Below are 13,611 nucleotides of genomic sequence, written 5' to 3'. Positions count from 1 at the left end.
CAGCCTCCTTTTGTGCCTCCAGTGGCACCTTGGGATCTCAAGGTTGTGTTGAGTTTCCTAAAGTCACATTGGTTTGAACCACTCACCACTGTGGACTTAAAATATCTCACATGGAAGGTGACGATGCTGTTAGCCCTGGCTTCAGCCAGGCGTGTGTCAGAATTGGCGGCTTTATCATATAAAAGCCCTTATTTAATATTTCATTCTGACAGGGCAGAATTGAGGACTTGTCCTCAATTTCTACCTAAGGTGGTTTCTGCATTTCACATGAAGCAACCTATTGTGGTACCTGCGGCTACTAAGGACTTGGAGGATTCCAAGTTGCTTGACGTGGTCAGGGCCCTGTAAATATATGTTTCCAGGACGGCTGGAGTCAGAAAATCTGACTCGCTGTTTATCCTGTATGCACCCAACAAACTGGGTGCTCCTGCTTCTAAGCAGACGATTGCTCGTTGGATTTGTAGTACAATTCAGCTTGCACATTCTGTGGCAGGCCTGCCACAGCCAAAAATCTTAAAATGCCCACTCCACAAGGAAGGTGGGCTCATCTTGGGCAGCTGCCCGAGGGGTCTCGGCTTTACAACTTTGCCGAGCAGTTACTTGGTCAGGAGCAAATACGTTTGTAAAATTCTACAAATTTGATACCCTGGCTGAGGAGGACCTGGAGTTCTCTCATTCGGTGCTGCAGAGTCATCCGCACTCTCCCGCCCGTTTGGGAGCTTTGGTATAATCCCCATGGTCCTTACGGAGTTCCCAGCATCCACTAGGACGTCAGAGAAAATAAGAATTTACTTACCGATAATTCTATTTCTCGTAGTCCGTAGTGGATGCTGGGCGCCCATCCCAAGTGCGGATTGTCTGCAATACTGGTACATAATTATTGTTACCAAAAAATTCGGGTTATTGTTGTAGTGAGCCATCTTTTATAGAGGCTTCTCTATTATCATGCTGTTAACTGGGTTCAGATCACAAGTTGTACAGTGTGATTGGTGTGGCTGGTATGAGTCTTACCCGGGATTCAAAATCCTTCCTTATTGTGTACGCTCGTCCGGGTACAGTATCCTAACTGAGGCTTGGAGGAGGGTCATGGGGGGAGGAGCCAGTGCACACCAGGTGATCCTAAAGCTTTCTTTAGATGTGCCCTGTCTCCTGCGGAGCCGCTATTCCCCATGGTCCTTACGGAGTTCCCAGCATCCACTACGGACTACGAGAAATAGAATTATCGGTAAGTAAATTCTTATTTTTATTCATTATTAGAGAATCAATATACACTATCAAAAAGCCTCCTACATTGTAAGACACATTAGGCAATAATTAACACCAAAGCCTGCAATAGGCAAATACAAATATAAACACAATGGCCTTAATTCAGACCCAATCGTATTTAGATTTGGGTGGGTTATTTTGTTTCTGTGCATGGTAAATACCGGCTTTATTTTTACACTGCAATTGAACTCCCCCCCCCTCCCCATTCTGACCTGATCGCACGCTGCAGTTTATCTCAGCGGCGCGATTGGGTCAGAACTGCGCATGTGATCGCCTCTGCCTGATTGACAGGCAGAGGCGGACACTGGGCGGGGGCAGGACGACGGCCGAACCGTGCCGGGGGGCAGGCCGCAGCGGCTGCGTGACGTCACACGCAGCCGGTGCGGGCTGGGGAGCGACGAGTAGCTCCTGGCCAGCACGCTAAAGCTGCGCTGGCCGGGAGCTACTCCTCAAGTGCAAAAGCATTGCGCCGCTGCGGGGTGGGCGGCACTGACATGCGGGGCGGGATAGACCTGTGCTGGGCCCACCCCCTACCCGCATGTCTATGGACATGATCGTAGCCCTGAAATATTTAGCAGGGCTACAATCAACTCGGAATGACCCCCATGGTTTTGCCCATTTGCTAACAAATTTGCTGCTGCGATCAGGTCTGAATTGGGCCCATAGGGAGCATTCTAAATAGTCATATAGTGGTGGCGAAAGTCTATACATGACTTGTATTTGAACCCGAGTGTGGTAGGCACCCCCTTCAATGTACATAAAACTAACAGAACATTCGTCAGCCTGCAGAGGCTGCATTGGTCTCTTTGCGCAAAAGTAGTCTCCAGCCAATCTATCTAGAAGGCAAAAAATGATTTAGCTTTAAATAAAGCTATCGATGTGGGATCTGCATGGGTCCATGCCTGTAATACACACTTACGGGCCACGGCTGAAATGTGATGTCACGTGGCTGTTCCGGACCCGCCCCTGTTTCCGATGCCACATTGCCGCCTCCGACTGCCCCACGAACATATCAATGTGATGCGGCCGGCTGCGCACGTGCAGATCTGGACCTGCGAGTGCATCACATTAGCGGCCCTTACTGAATAAGGCCCTTAATATGGTAATAAATATGTAACACTTTAGTAGTGGTATTAAAGGCTATAAGGGAGAGAGTTTTAAAAAGAAAAACTTTCTATATCAAACATTTATTTCCTATAAATAACATGTGGTCAGGAAAAGGTTAAATGTCCTATAATAAATATAGATGCAGTTCATAGTGTACCCTGTAGGAGACATAACTACGCTTTCTAAGCATATATCCTCCCACCTCAAGGTAAGACACCTGTCTCTTCTTGCTGGCAGCTGCTCTCATGTCTCTCTTCACTGCTGGGCACTCAGATCCACACACAGCAGACTTTTATTGCACCCTATTGCTATTGTGATCATGCTTTGAGCCGCTGGTCAGGAAGGGGCAGTAGGTTTCAGGGCAACTGGAAACCCACCCCTTTTTTCTCTGACGTCCTAAGTGGATGCTGGGGACTCCGTCAGGACTATGGGGATTAGCGGCTCCGCAGGAGACAGGGCACAAAAGTAAAAGCTTTAGGATCAGGTGGTGTGCACTGGCTCCTCCCCCTATGACCCTCCTCCAAGCCTCAGTTAGATTTTTGTGCCCGGCCGAGAAGGGTGCAATCTAGGTGGCTCTCCTAAAGAGCTGCTTAGAGTAAAAGTTTGTTAGGTTTTTTATTTTCAGTGAGTCCTGCTGGCAACAGGCTCACTGCTACGAGGGACTTAGGGGAGAGAAGTGAACTCACCTGCGTGCAGGATGGATTGGCTTCTTAGGCTACTGGACACCATTAGCTCCAGAGGGAGTCGGAACACAGGTCTCACCCTGGGGTTCGTCCCGGAGCCGCGTCGCCGACCCCCCTTGCAGATGCCGAAAAGTGAAGGTCCAGAAACGGCGGCAGAAGACTCTTCAGTCTTCATAAGGTAGCGCACAGCACTGCAGCTGTGCGCCATTGTTGTCAGCACACTTCATAGCAGCGGTCACTGAGGGTGCAGGGCGCTGGGGGGGGGCGCCCTGGGCAGCAATGATAGTACCTTATTCTGGCTAAAAATGCATCACATATAGCCCCTGGGGGCTATATGGATGTATTTAACCCCTGCCAGGTCTCAGAAAAACGGGAGAAGAAGCCCGCCGAAAAGGGGGCGGGGCCTATTCTCCTCAGCACACAGCGCCATTTTCCCTCACAGAAATGCTGGTGGGAAGGCTCCCAGGCTCTCCCCTGCACTGCACTACAGAAACAGGGTTAAAACAGAGAGGGGGGGCACTTATTTGGCGATATGTATATATATATTAAAATGCTATAAGGGAAAAACACTTATATAAAGGTTGTCCCTGTATAATTATAGCGTTTTTGGTGTGTGCTGGCAAACTCTCCCTCTGTCTCCCCAAAGGGCTAGTGGGGTCCTGTCCTCTATCAGAGCATTCCCTGTGTGTGTGCTGTGTGTCGGTACGTGTGTGTCGACATGTATGAGGACGATGTTGGTGAGGAGGCGGAGCAATTGCCTGAAATGGTGATGTCACTCTCTAGGGAGTCGACACCGGAATGGATGGCTTATTTAAGGAATTACGTGATAATGTCAACACGCTGCAAGGTCGGTTGACGACATGAGACGGCCGGCAAACAAATTAGTACCTGTCCAGGCGTCTCAAACACCGTCAGGGGCTGTAAAACGCTCATTTACCTCAGTCGGTCGACACAGACACGGACACTGACTCCAGTGTCGACGATAAAGAAACAAACTTATTTTCCTTTAGGGCCACACGTTACATGTTATGAGCAATGAAGGAGGTGTTACATATTTCTGATACTACAAGTACCACAAGAAGGGTATTATGTGGGGTGTGAAAAAACTACCTGTAGTTTTTCCTGAATCAGATAAATTAAATGAAGTGTGTGATGATGCGTTGGTTTCCCCCGATAGAAAATTATTGGCGGTATACCCTTTCCCGCCAGAAGTTAGGGCGCGTTGGGAAACACCCTTTAGGGTGGATAAGGCGCTCACACGCTTATCAAAACAAGTGGCGGTACCGTCTCCAGATAGGGCCGCCCTCAAGGAGCCAGCTGAGAGGCTGGAAAATATCCTAAAAAGGTATATACACACATACTGGTGTTATACTGCGACCAGCGATCGCCTCAGCCTGGATGTGCAGCGCTGGGGTGGCTTGGTCGGATTCCCTGACTGAAAATATTGATACCCTTGACAGGGACAGTATTTTATTGACTATAGAGCATTTAAAGGATGCATTTCTATATATGCGAGATGCACAGAGGGATATTTGCACTCTGGCATCAAGAGTAAGTGCGATGTCCATATCTGCCAGAAGATGTTTATGGACACGACAGTGGTCAGGTGATGCAGATTCCAAACGGCACATGGAAGTATTGCCGTATAAAGGGGAGGAGTTATTTGGGGTCGGTCCATCGGACCTGGTGGCCTCGGCAACAGCTGGAAAATCCACCTTTTTTTACCCCAAATCACATCTCAGCAGAAAAAGACACCGTCTTTTCAGCCTCAGTCCTTTCGTCCCCATAAGGGCAAGCGGGCAAAAGGCCAGTCATATCTGCCCAGGGATAGAGGAAAGGGAAGAAGACTGCAGCAGGCAGCCCATTCCCAGGAACAGAAGCCCTCCACAGCTTCTGCCAAGTCCTCAGCATGACGCTGGGGCCGTACAAGCGGACTCAAGTGCGGTGGGGGGTCGTCTCAAGAGTTTCAGCGCGTAGTGGGCTCACTCGCAAGTGGACCCCTGGATCCTACAAATAGTATCCCAGGGGTACAGACTGGAAATTCGAGACGTCTCCCCCTCGCAGGCTCCTGATGTCTGCTTTACCAACGTCTTCCTCCGACAGGGAGGCAGTATTGGAAACAATTCACAAGCTGTATTCCCAGCAGGTGATAATCAAAGTACCCCTCCTACAACAAGGAAAGGGGTATTATTCCACACTATATTGTGGTACTGAAGCCAGACGGCTCGGTGAGACCTATTCTAAATGGGAAATCTTTGAACACTTACATACAAAGGTTCAAATCAAGATGGAGTCACTCAGAGCAGTGATAGCGAACCAGGAAGAAGGGGACTATATGGTGTCCCTGGACATCAAGGATGCTTACCTCCATGTCCCAAATTGCCCTTCTCACCAAGGGTACCTCAGGTTCGTGGTACGGAACTGTCACTATCAGTTTCAGACGCTGCCGTTTGGATTGTCCACGGCACCCCGGGTCTTTACCAAAGTAATGGCCGAAATGATGATTCTTCTTCAAAGAAAAGGCGTCTTAATTATCCCTTACTTGGACGATCTCCTGATAAGGGCAAGGTCCAGAGAACAGTTAGAGGTCGGAGTAGCACTATCTCAAGTAGTTCTACGACAGCACGGGTGGATTCTAAATATCCAAAATCGCAGCCGTTTCCGACGACACGTCTGCTGTTCCTAGGGATGGTTCTGGACACAGTCCAGAAAAAGGTGTTTCTCCCGGAGGAGAAAGCCAGGGAGTTATCCGAGCTAGTCAGGAACCTCCTAAAACCAGGAAAAGTGTCAGTGCATCATTGCACAAGAGTCCTGGGAAAAATGGTGGCTTATTACGAAGCGATTCCATTTGGCAGATTCCACGCAAGAACTTTTCAGTGGGATCTGCTGGACAAATGGTCCGGATCGCATTTTCAGATGCATCAGCGGATAACCCTGTCTCCAGGGACAGGGGTGTCTCTCCTGTGGTGGTTACAGAGTGCTCATCTTCTAGAGGGCCGCAGATTCGGCATTCAGGATTGGATGCTGGTGACCACGGAGGCCAGCCTGAGAGGCTGGGGAGCAGTCACACAGGGAAAAAATTTCCAGGGAGTGTGATCAAGTCTGGAGATTTTTCTCCACATAAATATACTGGAGCTAAGGGCAATTTACAATGCTCTAAGCTTAGCAAGACCTCTGCTTCAAGGTCAGCCGGTATTGATCCAGTGGGACAACATCACGGCAGTCGCCCACGTAAACAGACAGGGCGGCACAAGAAGCAGGAGGGCAATGGCAGAAACTGCAAGGATTTTTCGCTGGGCGGAAAATCATGTGATAGCACTGTCAGCAGTGTTCATTCCGGGAGTGGACAACTGGGAAGCAGACTTCCTCAGCAGGCACAACCTCCACCCGGGAGAGTGGGGACTTCATCGGGAAGTCTTCCACATGATTGTGAACCGTTGGAAAAGACCAAAGGTGGACATGATGGCGTCCCGCCTGAACAAAAAACTGGACAAGTATTGCGCCAGGTCAAAAGACCCTCAGGCAATAGCTGTGGACGTTCTGGTAACACCGTGGGTGTACCAGTCGGTGTATGTCTTCCCTCCTCTGCTTCTCATACCCAAGGTATTGAGAATTATAAGACGTAGAGGAGTAAGAACTATACTCGTGGCTCCGGATTGGCCAAGAAGGACTTGGTACCCGGAACTTCAAGAGATGCTCACAGAGGACTCATGGCCTCTGCCGCTAAGAAGGGACTTGCTTCAGCAAGTACCATGTCTGTCCAAGACTTACCGCGGCTGCGTTTGACGGCATGGCGGTTGAACGCCGGATCCTAAGGGAAAAAGGCATTCCGGAAGAGGTCATTCCTACCCTGGTCAAAGCCAGGAAGGAGGTGACCGCACAACATTATCACCACATGTGGCGAAAATATGTTGCGTGGTGTGAGGCCAGGAAGGCCCCATGAAGAAATTTCAACTCGGTCGTTTCCTGCATTACCTGCAAACAGGAGTGTCTATGGGCCTCAAATTGGGGTCCATTAAGGTTCAAGTTTCGGCCCTGTCGATTTTCTTCCAGAAAGAATTGGCTTCAGTTCCTGAAGTCCAGAAGTTTGTCAAGGGAGTACTGCATATACAACCCCCTTTTTGTGCCTCCAGTGGCACTGTGGGATCTCAACGTAGTTCTGGGATTCCTAAAATCACATTGGTTTAAACCGCTCAAATCTGTGGATTTGAAATATCTCACAGGGAAAGTGACCATGCTGTTGGCCCTGGCCTCGGCCAGGCGAGTGTCAGAATTGGCGGCGTTTGTCTCAAAAAGCCCATATCTGATTGTCCATTCGGACAGGGCAGAGCTGCGGACTCATCCCCAGTTTCTCCCTAAGGTGGTGTCAGTGTTTCACCCGAACCAGCTTATTGTGGTACCTGCGGCTACTAGGGACTTGGAGGACTCCAAGTTGCTAGATGTTGTCAGGGCCCTGAAAATATAGTTTCCAGGACGGCTGGAGTCAGGAAGACTGACTTGCTGTTATCCTGTATGCACCCAACAAACTGGGTGCTCTTGCTTCTAAGCAGACGATTGCTAGTTGGATGTGTAGTACAATTCAGCTTGCACATTCTGTGGCAGGCCTGCCACAGCCAAAATATGTAAATGCCCATTCCACAAGGAAGGTGGGCTCATCTTGGGCGGCTGCCCGAGGGGTCTCGGCTTTACAACTTTGCCGAGCTGATACTTGGTCAGGGGCACACCCTGACTGAGGAGGACCTGGAGTTCTCTCATTCGGTGCTGCAGAGTCATCCGCACTCTCCCGCCCGTTTGGGAGCTTTGGTATAATCCCCATGGTCCTGACGGAGTCCCCAGCATCCACTTAGGACGTCAGAGAAAATAAGAATTTACTTACCGATAATTCTATTTCTCGTAGTCCGTAGTGGATGCTGGGCGCCCATCCCAAGTGCGGATTGTCTGCAATACTTGTACATAGTTATTGTTACAAAAATCGGGTTATTATTGTTGTGAGCCATCTTTTCAGAGGCTCCGCTGTTATCATGCTGTTAACTGGGTTCAGATCACAGGTTGTACAGTGTGATTGGTGTGGCTGGTATGAGTCTTACCCGGGATTCAAAATCCTTCCTTATTGTGTACGCTCGTCCGGGCACAGTATCCTAACTGAGGCTTGGAGGAGGGTCATAGGGGGAGGAGCCAGTGCACACCACCTGATCCTAAAGCTTTTACTTTTGTGCCCTGTCTCCTGCGGAGCCGCTAATACCCATGGTCCTGACGGAGTCCCCAGCATCCACTACGGACTACGAGAAATAGAATTATCGGTAAGTAAATTCTTATTATTTTGACTATGAGCCCTGGCGATATATTATACTAGGTTCATGTCACCACACCAAGCTTCTCGATTTTCCCCACCAGGATAGATACTGTATATTAAATACAATTAATTTTCCTCTAAATACCACAGGAAGCCCATTCTTCTAGTGTGGAACCACAAGACTGCTGGGAGACTGAGGAAGTACGGATGCAGCACTGTCCAGAATGGGATACCAAGCCAGCGCAGACTGTGTGGACAACAGAGGGTGAGAACTGTGTACATAGTCATACATCAGGAACACATAATAATTCTATATTCATACGTGGTGCACATTTAACATTTACAAATTGCTTACACTTAATATTTTAATTGCAGAAGGAGCCGAATCACTGGACAGCAGCTCGGTGACGCAGTTTGTTGTGGGGGAATCGCTAACTCCCCAACCTTCTCAGCCTCCACTGCCGGCAGAGCCTAACGTCCAGGAAGATCTACTCCGGGAGCTTTCGGCTTTCAGGTGCCAGCTGACGAAGGAGTTGACAGCCACAAGAGTGGAAGTACGAGAAGGGGCCGAGTTGGTGAGGTCCGCCATTGCTGGCGTGTCTGCTGAGATTAATCGGCTCGGCCTTATCTTGCAGCCTCTGGTCAATGTTCTCTCTGCTGGAAACTTGTTTTGCCGCCCCACAAACTTTTCCACGATGACATCTTTACTGCATCCCCAGCAGGATACGCCACCTGATGACACTGTGGATGTTCCCCAGTCATCTACGCTTCAGAAAAACTCATTCGCCTGTAGACCTGAGAAGAACCCCTTTAATCACCTCACCCCACGTGATACACCCACGGAGTGCTCAACAGAGTCTCTACCTGAAATTATTTCTCCAGTCAAAACAGAAGACCTTACGGACAATCTGCAGCCTTGTGCGTATCAGGCAAAATCCATTGTTTCTCTTCAAGTGGCCAAGCCTATCACACAGTCTTCGTTTCTTCCCAAACATGATATACGCAAAGCGTGCTCCATAAATTCTTCTCCTAAGCTTGCTCCTTCAACCATCCCTGATTTTTCTGAGAATATTCCTCCACCCAACATGCATCATGTAAACACTCTCGACTGTCTACAAGAGAATTCCGCTTCTACACATTCAGTCCTCTTCTCTGATCACGAGGCACCCTTTGCAGACTCTCTGGCGCCTGCCCCTGAGGTTGCTTCACCAGCCAGCCATGGTGATGTCATGGACAGCTCTTCTCAAAGGGATTCTCCCCCGATAATCTCTGCACCCCATGACAATCATGATAAATCCACAATGTGCTCCACAGGCTCTCCCCTTGAGGATTCATCTCCATCAAGGTCTACAGACTGCTGCACACAAGACCTGTCCCCACCTAATTCAGAGATGGCGCACCCCGAAAGGGACACAGACTCTGTCCACCATCAATGTAGCTCACCCGAAAATGCAGAGGATGCATCTGTGCCAAATGTGTCCTCATCCCCTGTGAATTTGCCAGGCTCCTCTACTGGGGACTCTTTAGTGATGACCCAAGACCAAGAAGAGATGAACTTGGAAGAGATCTCTTTGAAAGAAACTTTATCCAAGTCCTCACAAGACGTTTCTGAGTTGTCACACACAGCTGAGACTTGTGCCGTTCCACAATCTGTGTGCGCACAGCCAACAATCTGCACCAAAATGTTACTGAACTTTGATGTCGCATCACAGTCTCCTCCCACATCACCGCTTGCTTGTGCATCATTGCTGGCGATGGACGGGGAGGTCCCACCAATATTGCAGTGTCCCTGACTGAGTTAACCTTCCTGAACATTCATAGGATGTTAATGAACTTTTTCCTGATCCTACTGGGGGTTTTTTTCTAGTTGCAGACTGTTCAGTTGGGCCTCTTAGTTCTCCAATTCCATAGATTGTGTTTGTCTGTTTCTTTAATGGTTTAATAATTCTCTTTTACCTATTTTGTTTAAAAGAATTCCAGCACTGCGTGGTTTCCTTTCTTTTCAGCCCATGGTAATGTTCCATTTCAGGGACTTCTGAAGGGGCTGTAATGTTATCGGATAAGTTGAGGTTCTGGTGTTGCTTTAAACGCCGCCTAGTGTGCAGACGCTTTTACAGCTATTTTAATAAAGAAGTAATGTTAATTCTTTCACTGGCTTGGATTATTTCTTTGGGTTGTATTTGTTTATTTTGGAGTGCAAAAGCTTCTGTAATCCAACGGAATCAAACTCAATCTCTGCTTCCGCTCAACTTCGAAGAGGCTGCTGTTGTGTCTCCATGCCCACAGCACTATGGGGGTCATTCCGAGTTGTTCGCTCGGTATTTTTTTCTCGCAACGGAGCGATTAGTCGCTAATGCGCATGCGCAATGTCCGCAGTGCGACTGCTCCAAGTAAATTTGCTATGCAGTTAGGAATATTACTCACGGCATTACAAGGTTTTTTCTTCGTTCTGGTGATCGGAGTGTGATTGACAGGAAGTGGGTGTTTCTGGGCGGAAACAGGCCGTTTTATGGGAGTGTGCGAAAAAACGCTACCGTTTCCGGGAAAAACGCGGGAGTGGCTGGAGAAACGGGGGAGTGTCTGGGCGAACGCTGGGTGTGTTTGTGACGTCAAACCAGGAACGACAAGCACTGAACTGATCGCAGATGCCGAGTAAGTGTGGAGCTACTCAGAAACTGCTAAGAAGTGTCTATTCGCAATTCTGCTAATCTTTCGTTCGCAATTTTGATAAGCTAAGATTCACTCCCAGTAGGTGGCAGCTTAGCGTGTGCAAAGCTGCTAAAAGCAGCTTGCGAGCGAACAACTCGGAATGACCCCCTATGTGCCAATGCCCCTTTGCCACTCGGTTACACCCACTAAGCAGCCAGTGCAGATGCAGCTGGGGTGCGTACAACCGAATCGCAGGCAGATGCTCAGAGTTGCGTGTGCCAGCCTCCGACGTATGCGCAGTTCTGTTCGCAGAATGGATATGCACGCAATTCCTAATCAGAACCAATGTTGTGATTGTGGGGGAAGAAGTTTACCTACACAGCAGACTTCCTGTCGGTAATCCCATTGACGGACACTGCAGTTATCCACCTTTTATACAAAAATGGCTGACGATTTACAGATGCAGCCACGCTTATCTAGACTGCGGCTTGCCATATTCGTAGCAAGTGTGCCTGCAACTAGAATGCACTTTGGCGTCTAAGTATGCACGCCCATAGTAATACATGAGGGGCATACTAAGCCGTACCCGTGCCTCGGTGTGGCGGGTGTGCCTGTGCGGCCGTGTCGCAAGCTGGATGGGAACGGCTACATCTGTAGAACAGTCGGCCGCCGCTCCGCTGCATAGCATATGTAACTACAGGTATTAGTGTAGCATTTGGACGTAAAAGCAACTCAGAAGCACAAAATGCACCTGAGAGTGAGAGCGAGCATGACTCAATCTGCAGAGACATACCTCCCCTTTTTTTGCCCCTCTACACTTACAGAGATGGAATAAAAGTGAGACGTGGCAGGCTGACATACCTCCGGTACAGTAACGGCGTGGGAGCACAACTATCGGTGGTCATTCCGAGTTGTTCGCTCGCTAGCTGCTTTTAGCAGCTTTGCACACGCTAAGCCGCCGCCTACTGGGAGTGAATCTTAGCATAGTAAAATTGCAAACGAAAGATTAGCAGAATTGCGATTAGACACTTCTTAGCAGTTTCTGAGTAGCTCCAGACTTACTCGGCAACTGTGATCAGTTCAGTCAGTTTCGTTCCTGGTTTGATGTCACAAACACACCCAGCGTTCGCCCAGACACTCCCCCGTTTCTTCAGACACTCCCGCGTTTTTCCCAGAAACGGTAGCGTTTTTTCGCACACACCCATAAAACGGCCAGTTTCCGCCCAGAAACACCCACTTCCTATCAATCACATTACGATCACCAGAACAAAGAAAAAACCTCGTAATGCCGTGAGTAAAATTCCTAACTGCATAGCAAATTTACTTGGCGCAGTCGCACTGCGGACATTGCGCATGCGCATTAGCGACTAATCGCTCCGTTGCGAGAAAAAAATAACGAGCGAACAACTCTGAATGACCCCCATCGTACAATGTATAGGGGAAGATGACAGCTGTCACTATCTTACTTTGCTCCTATAACAGAGGTGTCCGGACTTGCAGGAATATTATATAATATAAAGGATACGATCTACAGGTCATATGCGAGAGATAAGGTATGCCATCTGTAGATTTACATGATAGGGTACAGGGAAAGGGGCTATACATGCATCCTTTATATTACAGTATAAGGTACATTTTCTATAGATTCTATACCTTACATAAACACCGTGCATGTATAAAAGAAGAACTGATCTGTATGTTTTGCCCGCTGTCTGCGTGTGGCTGTTAAAGTTTCAGAATATTATGGAAGACCTATAAACCATTGCATGCAGCAGAGGGGTATGATATGCAGTAAAATACCTGGTGCATACTATACAGTACAGGAGACAAGCCTGGATATACATAGTACAGGGAGATGCAATGTTTCTCTGGAGGAACCCTTTGTTTTATAGCAGGGATGGGGAACCTTTCGCCCTCCAGCTGTTGTTGAACTATATATCTCGGCATGCCCTTTAACAGTTTTATCATGGACAAATAGCAAAACTGTAGCAAGGCATGCTGGTATGTGTAGTTCAACAACAGCGGGAGGGCCAAAGGTTCCCCACCCCTGTTGTATAGGATGACATAATCTAGCTCAAGATGGGTCAAGCTGCAAGCTCATTGATTAAAAGAGACAGAACCTAATCCAACCATATTAATTAATGAGCACATTCACTTTTAGCCAGTGAACTGGCAGCCTTAAAACCAGAAAAAAAGCTTATTGAATATAAAATCTGCGGCAAATAATATAGAGTCAGTGAGGGACTGGCCAGAAGGCACCGCAGATGGTTGGGTGCTGTGGGTTAAAGCCTATTGTTTATGTAAAATGTATGTATGTATGTATGTGTGTGTGTATGTATGTATGTATGTATGTATGTGTATATATATATATATATATATATATATATATATATATACACATACTGCTCAAAAAAATAAAGGGAACACTTAAACAACACATCCTAGATCTGAGTGAATGAAATATTCTTATTAAATACTTTGTTCTTTACATAGCTGAATGTGCTGACAACAAAATCACACAAAAATTATCAATGGAAATCAAATTTAATAACCCATGGAGGTCTGGATTTGGAGTCACACTCAAAATGAAAGTGGAAAAACACACTACAGGCT

General features: G+C 48.0%; 1 protein-coding gene across 3 annotated transcripts in view; it reads left to right on the top strand.

Moving 5' to 3' along the window:
* The window catches only part of LOC134949595 (uncharacterized), a 28,680-nt gene extending 18,183 nt beyond the window's left edge, over window positions 1-10,497 (top strand). For all 3 annotated transcript variants that reach the window (XM_063938271.1, XM_063938269.1, XM_063938270.1), the window contains exons 6-7: window positions 8,500-8,614; window positions 8,725-10,497. In XM_063938271.1, coding sequence (XP_063794341.1) covers window positions 8,500-8,614; window positions 8,725-10,142 — 1,533 coding nt within the window. In that variant the 3' untranslated portion in view covers window positions 10,143-10,497. The remainder of the gene's footprint in view (window positions 1-8,499; window positions 8,615-8,724) is intronic.
* The last annotated feature ends 3,114 nt before the right edge of the window (window positions 10,498-13,611 follow it).

This window comes from Pseudophryne corroboree, chromosome 8 (genome assembly GCF_028390025.1).
Source record: "Pseudophryne corroboree isolate aPseCor3 chromosome 8, aPseCor3.hap2, whole genome shotgun sequence".
Classification (NCBI taxonomy): domain Eukaryota; kingdom Metazoa; phylum Chordata; class Amphibia; order Anura; family Myobatrachidae; genus Pseudophryne; species Pseudophryne corroboree.
This window is presented reverse-complemented; position numbering and strand designations above follow the sequence as displayed.